This window comes from Mesitornis unicolor, unplaced genomic scaffold, assembly GCF_000695765.1.
Source record: "Mesitornis unicolor isolate BGI_N332 unplaced genomic scaffold, ASM69576v1 scaffold2169, whole genome shotgun sequence".
NCBI lineage: Eukaryota > Metazoa > Chordata > Aves > Mesitornithiformes > Mesitornithidae > Mesitornis > Mesitornis unicolor.
The window spans coordinates 1-16,532 of record NW_010207753.1 but is presented as its reverse complement, the minus strand read 5'-3'; the positions used below and the strand labels follow the sequence as shown (position 1 = coordinate 16,532).

Here is a 16,532-nt window from a genome sequence, read left to right as displayed (position 1 = left end):
CTGCTGTTGAAAGCTAATGACAGTCCCGGGCACAACACACCTAGGCAGGATACAGATCTTGGATACAACAGAGATATTCAATCTGAGAAAACAGTCAGGACTGATGATTAGTATCTCCCAGAAAAAGGCTGTTTGCATTAGGAAACACCTACAGAATAAATGCAGGGAGAGAACAATGAACCAGGCTGTCGTATTCTATCCAGGGCTCAGGAAAAGTTAAACTGGTCCCTGTCTGAAGCCATTGCTCCGGTTGCAATTATGCTGCTTAATTATAAGCAGAAGAAGAGAAGTCTTGTGTTTCCTTCCACCAGACACCAAATGAAAGGAATATTTCCACTGCTCTCTATCTCACAGGCTATGCCATTTGGCAGTGATTTTGTTTAGAAATCTGCCCCCTAACCTCCCTATTCCCACTCTGCTGTTTTAACTCAAAGCACCAGGTAGCTCTGGCACCCACATGTTCCTGCAGCGCAGGGGACACGAGTGCATCTGGGCAGAGCCATGCACCCCACTGCAGGTCACTGCTTTGTCTTTTTTCCCTAGCTTAAGCCTATCTTCAGCAATACATTGTGTTCAAAACAACTTCATGCCAAACTCCTCTTCCTGCCAATCCTGCTTGCACCGTCCATTAGCCCTCTTTGAAGAGGATCTGCCTGTCTATGGACAGATCCTATTAGCAGCACCACGGATGGGGCAGGGCCATGATTTATCCAGCTGGGATAAATCAGCAAAGCTCTGTCAACACCTCTGCCATATCCCAGACGTGTCTCCTGAGCATCTGAGCCACATGTAGGCTTCACCTGCTAAAAACAGGGAAGGAAAGGACACCAAGAGCTGAATCTTCCCTTTCTGGTGCTGGGTGTGAAAGAGGTGAAGGCCATTAAGATTTGCTGGGGTAAGGAAAGGGAACAGCAACCCCCTTCTCCTCTTCTTTGCAATAGAAACACTACAACAGATGGAAAGCCCAGGCAATCAACTCCATCCTTAACTCCAAGCCTTATATCCAATGGTATAAAGAAGAGATCTTAATACATTGCCCAGAAGAAGTCTATGGAGAAGACTGTCTTTGATTTGAGAGGGCTGTGACTTGTCTTCTATAGCAGATGAGCAGGCAGCAGCTTTGAAGGGCTGTCAACAGGCAGAAAGGCTAAAGCCAAGTGGCCATGGCTATGAAATCAGTGTGAATTCTGCTCTGAGAAAGTCTCATCCAACAGCAAGCACTTCAGGAAGCTTTAGCTGTCACAGGAAAATTGTTAGATCAGATGTGGTCTCCTAGATTAGAAAGTGGAGAGTGATGAGGATCTCTGCCATTCAAAAGAAACTCATCAGAGCCCACTTAAATTAGCCTGAAGTTCAGAAACCAGGAACCTGTTCTCTCGTTTTAGTTGTACGCTAATAGGTAGGTGTTAACTTTAGAGGAGATAGTCATATAAATCCAACCCATCTGTGTCACAGGAAGATAGTTATAGTTGTTGCAATGTGGAAAGTAAAGCTCACCCCAAGGCAAAAGTCTGTTGTCCTTAAACCGGTAGGACTACCAAAATTATTGGGATTGTGCTGGTATAACAGAGAAAAGAATTGCATCCTTTCTGGTAAATCAATCTGAAAATAACACCAGCTGGATGGATCCAAGGCTACATTGACCACTTTTCCCTTGCTGACACCTCACAGGAATCCCCAAGTCTTTGCTGTAAACTAAACACTGTTTCAGGGGCCTTTACAAGTGACTTCCATTTCCCACCAATTACTTCCTCTTTCATACCATTCATTTTTTGCATTTCCTCAAACTTTTGTTCTTTTAATCTCCATTACCATAATGGGGTTTAGACAGAAACGTTATTTGTGTTCATACTTACTCAAAATGTCTCTGTTGCCTTGTGAAACACAGCTGAGAGAAACCTTAATTCAGCAAGAATTATTGTTTTGCAAAACGGGTATTGTTACATTAGCTGAGCACTATATTTAAATTGCTTTTTGTTACAATAGGTCTCACTTGGACTATTTGGATAGTTCAGTACAGTACATGGTAAGGTAGAATTGCACTAATAAAATCAAGCTGCAAGTACATTTCATCTGCCATTTGGTACTTTCAGTGCTTCATAATTAACTTTGGTCAAAAATTACCCCTTCACGCCCAAGGGATTAATTCTCACTTAACTATATTTGTGCATTACAGGAAAAACAGTCATCCCTTGGTTTCCCAGCCTTGGATGAGCAGTTTACTGCATTTTTAACCTACAATAATTGTGGATGAATTCCAGGTGTGTGCTTGCCCCTCATGGAGTGAATTTCACGCTGTTTGATTTCTTTTTATTTAACTCTGGGTACAGCAATGCCCTAAACCAGGTTTCCTTGCTCCAAGTGCATCTGCCCAGCACGACCTGGCCAGCAGGAGGGCATTGAAGCTTGTTCCGAGACCAGGGACCTGCTCCCACCAGGAGCCCAGGATGGACACCAATATACAGCTCCCAACCAGTGTACGCCCTCCCAGCTTCCAGCACATAGCAGTTTAACATCATCCTCCTGATAATTTTTCTTATATTGGATCACTCACTTTTTAATCCCCTCTCCCTCAATTATTTGCCTTCCTCCTGGCTCATTGGCTAATCTAGCCCTTATCTCTCACCTCGGAGGATGTGTCAGTGGCACTGAAAGCGCTGATTTTGTTAGTCTCCTTGGCATATATTTGCCTTTTGGAAGTAGACAAATAGAGGAAGGAAGGCGATTCCTGCCAGTGTCAAGGAGTTGCTCTCAAGACAGGCTCTTACCAAGTTACCCAAGTGCTACTAAAACAATCCAGTGAGAAAAGTGCATCTTAAATTCAACTTTTAGACATAGGCAATCACATTATCATGTGTCAAATACACTAACCTGCATTAAAAAGAGTCAATGCAGATGAGTACAAATACTTCAATGTCCAAACAAATCTCCCAAGCCCTCCCCCTATACTATTTTGGGATGATACTGAATGGCAATTAAGCATTCCAAGAATTTGAAAATAATTTGAATTGTTTGCTTTCCTTTTTACTGTTTTCGACCAGTTTAGAGCCCAATGAACAACTCCTAAAACTTTCAAGAGTCTAAAATTACTTTAAATAAATAAAAATAAGGAAACGTTCACAGAAGTGTATCAAATAGATCTGTAACTATCTCTATGTCTTAATTCATTATTGAAGAATATTCTAGATCCCAAATAGGAAACATGAACAGTTAATAACACCCTGCACTAAACAAGACATTTATGAGCTCTGGCATTTCCGCTAGAACTGATGCTGAATAGGATTGGTTTAGGACACACGAGTCTGTCGGCAGCATGGGAGAGCACCTCCAGAGAAGACTCAGCAGCAAAATCCAGACCTGGTTCAAACAAGCACCAAACCAATGCTAGCAGGAAAAACTACACACATATTGTCATCTGAATTTTCTCCAACTAAACCATTGCAAACAAGTGATTTAAAAAAAGCGCTTGGAAAAGAGGGCCACACCTTGTCTGTTCTCCAGGATGGTGACTACCTTGTAGAGTCTCAGTAACTAATAAATGAATTAGGCTCTATGAACCAAAGACCGTTTGTCAGCTAAATGGGCACACAAAGTCTGTTAAGAACGTGTGTCAGTCTTTGTGATACATGAGCAAGACTGGGGGCCTTTGGGAGATGGGAAGAAAAGAAGGAAAGAAATAGAGATGGTTGGCACGATGGCACAGTGTGTATGTTGCAGGTGAAATCGGTCTGCCTGTTAAGGAGAGGAGGAAGGGGAAGAAGACATACAGATGGTCTGACTCCCAGTGGTGACAGGAGCAGTTGGCCTCCTCTCTTTCCGACAGTGACAGTCGCTGTCACCTTATTTTGAAGTCTCCTGACAAAAAAGTGGGAGTCTGTATGGTACTGAAAAGAGCAAACGGATAAAACATGTAACTAATCGTAACCATTTGGTCTAGGAAGAGTGACAGAGGTTGGTGGTGTCTGGTGACAGCCTGCAATAGCTGAATGTGCACTTTCCCACCCCGAGAACTTGAGCCTAAGGGGGAACGAAAGTCTGCACTATTTATTACAGAAAAAGGTCTTCGAAAGTCAAGCCAGCTACTGAGTGTATGTCTACAGTGCTGCTTTCCTAGCAGTGTGTGACAGCTCGGGACCCATAAGCTGCCATCTCATTCAGTCCCCTTTCACTGCAGCACCTTCTTGAATAGGCCAAATGGATGCCTTATCAGAGAATAACAGAATCACAGAATGGTTTGGGCTGGAAGGGACCTTAAAGATCATCTGGTTTCAAACTCCTTGTCATGGGCTGGGATGCCTTCTGCTAGACCAGGTTGCCCAAAATGTCATCAGTGTTCAGTGACCCTGAACACTTCCAGAGAGAGAGAGAGCATCCACAACTTCTCTGGGCAACCTGTGCCAGTGCCTCACTGCTCTCACAGTAAAGAATTTCTTACTAGTATCTGATATAAATCTACCCTCTTTCAGTTTAAAACTGTTACCCCTTGTCCTATCACTACACTCCTTGATAAAGAGTCCCTCACCACCTTTCCTGTAGGCCCCCTTTAAGTACTGGAAGGTTGCTATAAGGTCTCCCCAGAGCCTTCTCTTCTCCAGGCTGAACAATCCCAACTCTCAGCCTCTCTTCATAAAGGAGGCGTTCAAGCCCTCTCATCATCTTCATGGCCCTCCTCTGAACTCGCTCCAACAAGTCCACACCCTTCTTATGCACACACACATTGCTATCAAAATAGGAAGGTGACAAAAAACATCCCCCCAGAGTGAGATTATTTCCCCTATGAACTCTGTACTACACCCAAAAGGCACCATTTTACCTAAGAAGCAGCCAGTGCTCCGACACATAGAGAGAGAGATGGATCCTTCTTGGTTTGTGGAGGAATAGAGCATCTGCTCTCGGGAAACCTTGCTTTCTCAACACAGCACTACTTTTCTTCTCAGGGGCGTGGAAAAAAATTATTTTTGCCAAGATAAAATTTCCAGAAGCACACAAAATGTTTTAGGACCTTGTGGGTCTTTCTCCCTCCCCCCCCCAAAGTAAATTCTATGCAATTATTTCTCTGAAAAATAGAAAAAAAACCCACCAGATTTTTACAGGATTTTTTTCTCACAGTCCATTAATTTCACAGAAAGTCAGTTATCTAACAGCTCTCCACATGAAACAAGTGAAATAGCAACATGAATTTAAAGCAGATCAAATATACTGAATCAACCTCTTGCATGGATACTGCCATTAATTCATTTCAATTTAGCTTCACTCTCTTTGGAATGGAAGCATACCCAATCAGATTAAGGCCATTTTAATTCACATTTGTTCCCACTAATATGACACCCTACACTTACTTGGATTAAATTCTCCTCCCATGTTTAGAAAAGTCCCAAGTAACTGCAATGTTGGACATAAATCTTGCCTTTCTCTTGCACTACTGAAAATGGGACCTGGTTTTGTAAGTTACTTAGTTGCTGTTGGATATTTTAACCATGATCTTGATATTTTATTCCTGGAAATGACAGCAAAGGTGGGCTGTGCCAGAAAGCTGTTGTCACCTGAACCTCACCCACAAATCCACCCACCCCTCTAACTGGATTGCTTGCTCTGCCCAGAGAAACGGAGGGTACGTGTGCTCTGCGCCACCGCAGACCTTGGAGCTGCCCTGTCAGGCTGAGCAAAGGCCTCTGCTTCCTCTTTTTTTAAAGGAAGTATACCATGACTGGGGAAACCACAAGCCAGGGTAAAATCACTGCATGAAGAAAGAGAATGAGCTTTCATAACAAACTGAATCACACCACCACTGCACTTGTCTGATGTCTGATGTATGATCCCCAGAGTGCAAAATGGGAACAATTAGAGCGTTTCCAGAGAGAAACTGAAAGATAGCGACAGGCCCAAGGGAAGGCAGCCAGGATATTCTCCATCATCCACGGTGGTCTAGCTGGGCCATAACTATCCATGGCATCGGAGCAGAGAGAGTTAATGAGAGGTCCTCTCTCATCGTGGTGCATCTGCAGCAAATCTGCAGCGCTCATGCACAACTTGAGCTGTCTGAAGACTGCTTCATCCCTACAGCTTTCTTGGTCAGAACATACCAGGAGCCTCAATCAATAACTTATTAGGTCATAAGATTAGTCTCTTTTCAGAGACTAGTTATCCAAACTAACCTAATGCAGTGCCACATTTTGTTTTAAATAAATATATTGCCCAGCTTTAGCTTGATGGCAAAGCTGGTTCTCAGGAGCTGTGCTGTTTATTCCCTCCCAATCCATTGCTGTTGGCAATTGGCAGCTCTGCGAGTGTCAGCAGTTACATGACGCACAGCCAGGCCCTGGATAGGCCAGGGAGGGTTTGTATTTCTGCAAGACTGATAATGCTGGCGAGCATTATCCTTTTGCCTGCTGCTACTCCCTGTGATTCAGCACGGACTCCAGTACCTCCCTGCACAACCAAGAAAAATTTCTTTATTTCTTTTAAATGGCTGAGAGTAAGCAGAGCGTGTTACAGAGGAGAAACTCTGCTCTCCTGACCTGTGCTTGCCCTTAGCTCCATCACGTTACATGTAAACACAGCAGGTCCCTTCTCTTCCATGGCATCTCCTTGGTGATGCCTTCAAAGTAAACCCCCAAGCTCTTATGCAAAAGCAGCGATGATGCCCAGCAGAACGCACAACTCCAACAAGGCGTCACTGAGTTACCGTTAAACCATATTCCAAAGTTTACCTTAGTTCCTTGAAGGGGTCTGCCCTGACATTGGGAGTTTCTATAGATTTAGGGAACACTGTGCCTTCTGCTCCTGAAATCACAAAACAAAACAGAAGACAAATTGTAAACATTATAAGCTGTTATCAGGGGATTGATTGTCAAATCATACCTAGGTGCAATTTAACCCATCGCCTGACCCCATTTCTCTCTTGCACACATCCCTTCTGTCCCCAGGAAAAGCCAGACTTTGATCATCTGAAATCGGTTGCCTCAATAATAACTGAGATTTGCCTGGAAACTGCACTTCTGGCTGTAAAAGCAGCTGCTTGCGCCCTGACTGTGGGAAGTGTTTGCCGACACAACTGCTGCAGGGAGCTTGGAAAAGATCCCCCTTGGTAACCAGGCATCAAATCCAGCTGCACTCCTCACTGATGAACTCGATGCATGTCATGAAATTATTTCTTTTGCTGGGCCCTGAGAGATACTCAAAGGAGAAAAACAAATTTTGGCTCAATGACTGCAGAAGTCAGGTCAGGCTGTGCTCCTGCCTGAGCAAAAGCAGGGAGGAATCCACCTGATGCAGCACAGACAGGCAGCAAATGCTGCTCTAGTCCCAGCCCAGCCGTCGGTTTGATGTCTGATCCAGAAGTCATTTAACTTCTGCTCATTTCTCTCCTCTCTTACAGATGGTGGGGAAGGCAGCGCTATCCCCATTTGCTGAGTGTTTTTAGATCATGAGCTGTAAACTGGGTAATGTGAGGAGCTTTCCTAAGCTCCAGGTCACTGCAGTCCTCTTCTGTGGCCACCTGTCTAGCCCAGGCTGGGCTACTTCACCCAGCCATCCCTGCCTCAGGTCCATAGTCCTGACCAAGCCATGCTGTGTCTCTAGAAAGATGTGCTTCCTCAGTTTCACTGTTTTAAGCCAAAGCCAGCTCACACCATCCTCTGGTGAGCCTCTCCACTAATTGTTCTAATTTAGAAATGTGGGTCTAATCTGAACTGACCTCACCTCAGCTTTCAGCCAGTGAATCTTCTGTAGGTAGTTACCAACAGTGACCCAACAACCCCACCTTTCTCTTTGATTCTCTGAAAAGTGATGGCTTTCTGAATCATTTACCATGAAGCACAATTTCTGGACTTCTCAATGCTCTCTTCTGAACCCACTCCACTTTTAAAATACTCTGTTGGGACACAGGAGTCCCCAGGTGCTGTCACTGATGCCCCACGCTGCAGAACATCACTGTCTCATTCTCATTGAAACTTCCAGTTAAAACATAGCTTAGAATGGTATTAACTGCCTGACACACAGCAGTGTATTAGAAATTCATATTCGTGCTCTCTAATACATAGCTGCTTACCTAGTGAGCAAGCATGACCTATATTCTTAAATTCAGACCTGCAGTTTTGTGTTCAGATGTGTTGTGAGCCATTAGTCATTCATTATCTGTATTCATCACAGCAATTTCAGCACCAGCATGCAAATAGCAGCAGCGGCATTTTTTATTTCTTTAATTTCTTCTTGGATAAAGCTACTGATGCAAACTACAGATCCTGAGGAAACCTTTTACATACGCTGTCTGAGATGCCTCTTAATGCGTGCTATTATAGTTGCTACCTATATGCAGTCTGGAAGTCACCACTACAGAATACAAAATGTTCTGAGATAACACAAAACACGTTAATACAACATTCCTCTGTAACTTCTGTTGCAAGAGAGAAACACCTGTGGCTTCAATAAGAGAACACTTTCTTTGCACTGAAACAAATTAACTCAGCTGTCCCACTGAGTTAAAGAAAAAGCATCAGAATGAAAATAAGCACTCTGACATTTATAAAAAAACCTCAACTCCTTTACAACCTCAAGAAAAACAAAGTAATCTCAAAGATGATAAAAGCAGTCTAAAGTATGAAGCTTTATACTTGGGAATTGAAATTGATCCTATGGCACAACACAGATATTTAGCTCTTAATTTTACTATAAGCCTTCATCACTACAAGTTGTCACAAGCAGCTGTAACTTGTCAGCCATGAAGGTTATTATTATCTGATCTGTCCTCTCTCAACAGCTTCCAAATGATTTAAGTCTCTGCTTATCCACCCAATTGCCTTGGCTATTAGCTTTGCAATGAAACTTAGCAAAAAACGCAACCTGTACTTATCCGCATAATAAAACAATTATTTTTGAGGGGAGGAAGATGAGGAAGCTGGAGAGGTGCTCATAGATATCCTTGTACTCTTTCCACCTCTTTTGCTTAAATGGTAACTTTATACTGGTAATTTTAATTCATTTTTACACACTTTAAGCCAGCTACTTAAGTTATGCAAAGCCCAAAATCACGATCTGCAAGTAATCAGAAATGCCTGCAGAATAAGGAGAAACTTTAGTGTATTTCTAATAAGCTGGGGTTTTCCAGGCTTTCATTATTTAATTTAAATGCATGGAGCAACTTTGGAAACAAAGCCAGTAAAGTGTCCAACACAGTCATTTCAGGTAGGCTGCAAATAAAAAGTCCTGCTATTTCTTTCCTCCATCTCCTTGTTTTCCTTTCCTTACACACAGTTCTTAAATCATCTTTTCCTGTCTCCTTTATTCCCAGATCTATGGAAGAGTCTCTTATGCACTGGGAACAGGACTGAGATTTCCAAGTCCTTCTGTTTCTCTCCTTTGATGTGAATTAGGAGTGAACGCTACCTGCCTTGATAAGGCTTCCTGCCTTGACATTATCATTTCTTATTATTCTGTTTTAAGATCTCCCACAGGGTCATCTGTCCCTGTCACTGAGTGGGCCAGCAGTCATGAGGGGATGCTGAGGACCAGGGCTGAGACATCCCTTCCTTGACTCGGGCTGTCAGCAGCTGAGGGACAGCTTGAGCTGGCCGTGTCACCCAGCCACTGGGGAGACACTGGTAAGCTTTCCTCACCTCACCTAATTATCATTTTAAGTGTCCCCATTTCTGTAGCAAAGAGCTCACAGATGAATTAAACGCTCTGGAGAAGTTCTTCCTTTGGTTTCAACCTGCTGCCTGATGATTTCACTGGATGCCTGTTCTGCCTTAGACTGCGAAAAAGAGTAAATAACCATCGTCTCCTTTCTTGTGCCACTAGAAATGTGTATACCTCAAATGTACCCACTGTCACCAGCCCCCTCTCTTCCACACTGTGGAGCCTGGGGCTCTGCCCAGGGGATCACCAGCTCCTGTGGTGTCCCTCAATGGGAATGACTGCCTTGGACGCATTCAGCTACACTGGATATTTGTGTCAAAGTCTGGCTCTTGGCCACTATGGGAGTCCCCAGCCAGGCTGTGATAGCATCAGTGTTGGACTGTGTTGAAAGTGAAGCCATTGGGCTGGAGGAAGTGACCTCACTTAGTGGTTTTACTAAAGGCTTTGGCAAAAAAAGAGAAGGAAAATCTGAGGGAAATGTGCTGTTGACACTGAATTGGGCTATTCTGGCTCAGCAGAGGACTGGAATGCCATGAAGAAACAAATGTTTGACCTTAGGGAGTGCAAGAAGAGAGAGAGGGTGAAATTTAAAAATACGAAGTCCAAGGTCATGTGTTTACAAAGTAGCAAGAATTTCTGCTCCATTCTGGATGCTCCCCAGATGGAGATGCCCCTGGTAAAGGCTGAGCGCTGCTCATGATTCATGGCAGAGGGACAGGGCCAAAAGGAAGGCTAATGTGACTTTAAGTTGAAAGGCAAGAGGCAAGTCTAACATGAACATAAAGAAAAATCACATTATTTTAAGAATTATCAGTGAATCCTTGAACTATTATGTAGCCCCCAGCTCATCCCCAGTGAGGAAAGTGTACAGAGAGGAAATATTGTCATGACTGCAGGAACAGAAAAAGTCTGTCTTACAAAAGAAGATGGGAAGAACTTGGCTTTTTAGTTTAGCAGCATGATGGTTAAGGAAGGATATGAATGCTATGTATAAATACATTATGAGGATAAAGAACAAGAAGGAAAAAGAACTACTGGCTATAGGCCAATGTTGACATGAGAGCAAGTAGCAATAAACTGGTCTCAAATACATTTGGGAAGAAAAGTAGATAATTTCTAGCCAAAAGAGGAGCAAAAGTGGGAGGAGCTTTTCAGTTAGAGTAGATGGGACAAACAATCTAACAGATTTGAAAAAATCATAAGATGTGGGGTAGGTCCCTAAAAGTAGGACAAGAAATGCAAGACCAGAAAGTGCCTGCTAGTCTTGCACTCCCCTAGTCTTATTTTTCCTGTCCTCTACCTGAAGAACGATGTGTTTTGGCAAATGTTATTAATGCACAGCTCCACCAGTTCAAGACTTAGCTGCTGCAATCTCCCTTCTCAATCAAAGCTACTATACCCCTCTTCTCCCTTTACTGAGTGTAAAGGAAAAATAAATTACATTTATTATTGTACAACATGGCTCCTGCTTCCTGAATTATCTATTATTAAAACATTTGCTATCTACCATGAAAAATGCATTATATAAAATTTCTATTTCATTGCAAAATACTGAAAACATTTATTTTTCATCTTATGAGACTTTCTGTCGCTGATAAGGGTAACTTACCTGTCATCAGCCAAAGACAGTTAAGAGAAAACAATCATATAATTTGTATTTAAACATACTATACTGTACATCCCTAGGCAATAAATTATTCTTTCTCACAGTATTATATCAGTGCGACTTCTATTAAAAGCCATACCTACTGATTCCCTCTTCTGACACTCTGTAATTTACCACCGATAAACGTTCATAAACAGTTTGACTGAAAAATCCATAAAGCCATTTCAGCTTTATTTTAAGTTCCATTTAATGTCCCTCAAAAATGATTCCATCAATGTGTTTCCATTAGCTGGTTCTCTGCCCAATAACTTAATTCCACACAATCAGTCAGGAACTTATAAAGCATATGACAGGGTCTACCTAAAGTGTTTTGAATCACCATAAAGATTCACTCAAAGAGCGGAGTTTTGTTTTCCCTTCTAGTACGTAAGGTGTGTGGGCACAAATGTCAAAGACCTCTGTATGTGTTCACTTCAATAAAAAACAGGAGTCCTAGGGAAGGGAACATTTATGGATTAATTTCAGAGTTTGGGTTTGCATTTTCTCTGGCGCCAGCGGTTTCTTAGAAGCCTACTGCCACATCCAGTGGACAAGCCTGGTTGCAGTTTGGACCAGTGCAAGTTGCTGGAGCTAAATCCAGCTGCTGGGCCTCCTCTCATCTCCCTCTTCCCATCCGCACCCACCACAGGAACCCCCAGTACCATGGGGCTGCTGCATCTCCCGAACAGCACCAGCTCTTGCATGGGAAGACGCCATCCTCTCTCGCTGCAGAGCACGTACCTGGCACAACAAGCTGCCCTCGCTGTTTCCAACATGGATGCAACAAAAAGAGCCAGTGGGCTGAGCTTTTGGCAATCATCTCACTCTACGACATGAATCCAAAACACAGCATAAAACCAGGAGGTATTTTAATCCCAGTTATGCATTGAAACAAAGCAGAAGCATCATGTTCTGTATGTGCACATCTCCTGTTGAAAAGTGCTTTTGAGAGCACTACCCTTCTTCATACAAATGTGAAGCTGGCTGATCTCATGAGCTTTGTGAGAAAAGACCAGGAGACCTTTAATGCTCCACTAAGGCAAAGGCTCTGGTGTGAGCTCAATGCTGGCTGGACACCAGCAACTCCATAGGGGAGTTACAAATGCCACAAGGAGGGAGCAAATCCCAGCTGGAACATGCATCCTCCTAACCAGTGGGCTTTCCAAACAGTCTCTTGCTCTCCCTGTGCCCCGCAAGAGTACCTGAGCTGCACGACACTGTCCTGGCACCTTCCCTGGTGCAAAGGCAACGACCAACCCTGCTCCCTTTGGCCAGAACTGGGCTCCAGCCGCTGGGACGAGGTACCAATCTCATACCTTGCAAAAAACTTACTCTAGGCTTCTACTACGATCAGCTGGAAGGGAGAGAAGAAGAGCTCAAGTACAATGTGATGAGAGGTATTTTTAGAGAAATGATTGATGCTCCTGCTGTCAAGGGTAGGTGGCAATCAGCTAAACAGCACTTGGAGGGAACAGAATGTGAAGGGAGAGAAATCAGGTTTCTGCTCAGGTGGAGATGCACCTGGTTAGCTATTCCTCACTTTCCTTTTTCTTTTCTTTCTAGAAGACACATTTCTTACCCACTCTGTGTATTCTTTTAGTAATAATTCTAGATTCGCAGCACACTTCTCGTGCTGCATATCAAAACCTTACAACAAAATTGGGGTCTTGGAGCTCTGTGACGATCCTGGTGATTAAGGTGGCTTATGTGCATCTTCTCTTTAGCGCTCTGCCTTAATGTAGTACTGTGCAAATGAGGGCAGAAGGAGAAGGATTTGTTATGACTTTTTTCTACCTAAAGTCAAGAGGCAATGTATAGCGTCATGTCTATGGTGATCTCCATAAACTACCTCTATTCCTGCTGTTACTGATCAGGACACATTTAGCAATTTGTTCATGAAAACATCCATCTAACGAGGTTCTCTCCTCTGTGGATCTCATCAGGGTTATGTGACAGTCTCAGAAAGGTGTCTGTGCAAACAGATGTCCAGGAAGTAAATCCAACACAAAACAGGTAGCAACAATTTGTGCCTGCTTTTTTTAATTCCTAGCTTTAAAAGCCTTATTCATCCTTAATTTTTGTTTTTAAATGGATGAACATAGTAATTGCTGTTGCTCCACTTGAATCCCATCAAATCTGAAATCAATAAGAGCTCCATTTCAAGGCTCAGCAGTAATAGCCAGGCTAGCTTAAGCTGGTGCGCTGAGCAAAAGCCATAAAGCCTCATTCATGTATTCTTCTAGGACACTATAAAAATAGTTCATTGCAAAGGTCTGTCTGCCTGCCTGCCTTTGCTGTCAAAGTGTCCAGGAGTTATTCAATTACGGGCAATCTATGCAACGAAATCATTGGCAGCATCAACAAGAGTATTTATAACAAAAATATAATATCAATTACTTAGACTCTTTAAGGTTTAGGTCTTGGCACTGCAGGCACATGGAGAGCGAGTCAACCCTTAGCACTGGGCTGTGGTTGAGTTAGGCCAGATGGGAACTCCCTGTGACTCCAGCACTGCCACCTCCCCTGGGTGGAGGAGAAGCAGTTTTCTGACTCATAGTCCCAAGAAATAAATGGACCCTGGTTTTAAACTAGAAAATTTGCAAACAAGATGAACCACAAGCTCTAAGATGAGCATGTGGGCCTTTAGTGATGCAGACACATGTTAAACTTCAACAGCCTGGCTTCAGCGGTTGAATGTCTGAGAAATATAAAAGTAGTAACAGAAAGAACAGAAGGGCTTGCATCCAAGCTGAGAGAAGTCATACAAAGAAATGGTGCTACAACTTAGGCTGACCTCTAGGTATTTCCTTCTTGGCTAGTTTTAGGGTCCTTCAACACTTTTTCTGCAGCTCAATGATAGCAATGTCATCACTGAATTCCTCTGAAGCTCTTCTTGGCAATCTTGTGCAAAGTTGCAAAGAAACTCAGGAGAACGTCTGAAGTAGGAATACACAGTGGAAATTTATCAAGGAGAATATTACGTGAGCTTCAAACAGATCAAGTTGTGAAGGCTGGGGAAAACACTTAGGAAATAAAATATAAATCTGCCACATTTTTAAACTTGATTTCAGCGTTTGGTAACTGTACAGTGCGTTTCTTTCATAATCCTTGTGACATTTAATCAATATTAATCTGATGGTGGATGATTCTTCTTTTTCCTTAAACAGGATTAAGGTAACGCAATCTGAACACACATTTCAGCCTAGACTAGAAGCCTATACACTTTACATAAATGCTGTCCTTTTTGCCTGAAATATACTTTGAAGTAAAAGCAAACACAAGGAAAACTTCTCAGTGTATCTCCCTCCCAACACACATTGTTCCCTCCAACAAAAGTCAAGTTTACAATCTGGGCAAGCGGATTTTGAAAAAAGAGGGCAATGTTATTTGGATCTGGCACTAAAAGGAATGTACAGAGGTGTCTATTGCACTCAAGGCAGGAAAGCAATCAGAAGTATTCATTCAAGAATTGTATGTTTGCTCAAGATCTGGTAATTTTATTTTTTTTCCCTTATACAATGGGAAAAAAACTTTATTTGGAAGAAAGCACCCAGAAATCCCATCCCAGCCTTGGGGAAAAAAAAACAACCCACCTAATTAAACCACTTTTCTATATAGCTTTTAAATTCTTTGTCACTGCTGATGAGAAATTAAATCACATTTTCATACCTGACTTTTACATTGAAACAGCAATAGCACAATTCCTAAATGAGAGCAAAACAGAATTTTCTTTTGGCTTTAATCACTAACAGGAAATGTATTTCTTTTCCCTCTGCTGCACCTTAATTTTGATAAATGTTCTTTTTTTTCCTCCAGCACCGCTACAATAATTGCAAAGAAATTTGATGAAACTCCGCTGCCACAACTGAATGCTACAGACAGTGGAGGCTGTTTCCAGTCTTGCTAGCGCCAGTGCTAAAACCTGGTATCTTCATTTGTCGGCGTATTTCCTTACTCTCCTCATTTTATTCTCTGTCTCTTTTCCGCAGGACCAATGACTACATGACAGCTTGGCAATTGCTCCAGGACTGCATTAGTATTACTGCTTAATTACCTATGGGGAGTACATAGCGAGTATGCGTAGTCGCTGCCTAAAGGAGCTCATACATCCTCAGCAAAAGGTCAAGTGCCTGCCCAAGCCTCGTGAGCAGCATGGTGGTGCCACACTCTTTTCTCTTGCAGAGAGCACAGAAGGGAGCTCGGGAGCAACTGCAAACTCCAGGTACCTTGAGGCAGCGCAACAGAGCAAGAGCTTATTTGCAACTGGACGAAATGGGAAAGGCCTCTGATCCCAGGCTGATGGGACAGGGTTTGCTTCCAGCAGCACAGTGAGGTACCCCAGCAATGTACCCCAACAAGGTACCCCAGACATGCTTTGGCAGCACCAAACCATCTTTGAATGGATGCAACTTCCTCTCCGCTGCTTCTGTAGAGGAAAAGGATCATATTTCAGTTTGCTAAGAAATTAGTCTAGTAGCATCCTTTCTCCTTTGAAAAAGCTATTTACAAACCTGTAGTAAGGACACATTTTTCAGGAAAACATAGCAAATCCACAGTACAAAGTTCAAGCTTGGTATTTATCCCCAGGCGCAAAGTAGCAGGAGTCAGTGGTATGGCCAGAAAGCTCAGTTTCCTCTGGAGCAGGCCTGATTTCAACACCTGGCTACAAAAGCCACAAACAAATCAGTGAACTGCCACTTTGAGACCATAATGGTTGCTGTAAAGGGCAATCATGCATGCCCTGCCCCATAAATAACCGCTTCTGAAGAAGGGTGCATGTAGCAAAAATGGGTGGTAAATCCTGGAAGTTGTTAACTGTCTAGCTTACACCACCTTCTAAAGTGACTGGCAGCAGTCAAACAGCTTTGAGGGTGATTTTCATGAAATCAACTACTCTTGCACTCACTAAAGTTACTCTGCTGTAAATATTGCAGCAAACGCAAGCTAGAAAGGGCATGCCAAGAAGCTACTGAAATTCTAATACTAAGGAAATGTGAGCAGAGTCCTTTAACCAGGCTGGCATTGCAGCCACAGTTCTGCAGGGATCCTCCTAAATCAAGCTAATACAAAGCTCCCTGAAAATGTTTATAGATGTGAAGCCTTAGAAACAGCTGGGCCAGCTTACACAGACATATTCACCATATTCATACTAAATTGCATTCTCCTCTTGTCCAAAGTGAAGGACACTACAAATGTTTTCTTAACCCTTCCAAACGTTATGAAACCAAGGACTTTGTATTCTGCAAATACA

General features: G+C 42.9%; 1 protein-coding gene across 1 annotated transcript in view; it reads right to left on the bottom strand.

The window, feature by feature from the left end:
* LOC104546740 (delta-sarcoglycan-like) overlaps window positions 1–11,998 on the bottom strand; it is a 38,622-nt gene extending 26,624 nt beyond the window's left edge. Inside the window, exons 1-2 of the mRNA XM_010192206.1 lie at window positions 11,944–11,998; window positions 6,711–6,783 (exon numbers count right to left, since the gene is read on the bottom strand). Coding sequence (XP_010190508.1) covers window positions 6,711–6,783; window positions 11,944–11,998 — 128 coding nt within the window. The remainder of the gene's footprint in view (window positions 1–6,710; window positions 6,784–11,943) is intronic.
* Window positions 11,999–16,532: the final 4,534 nt, after the last annotated feature.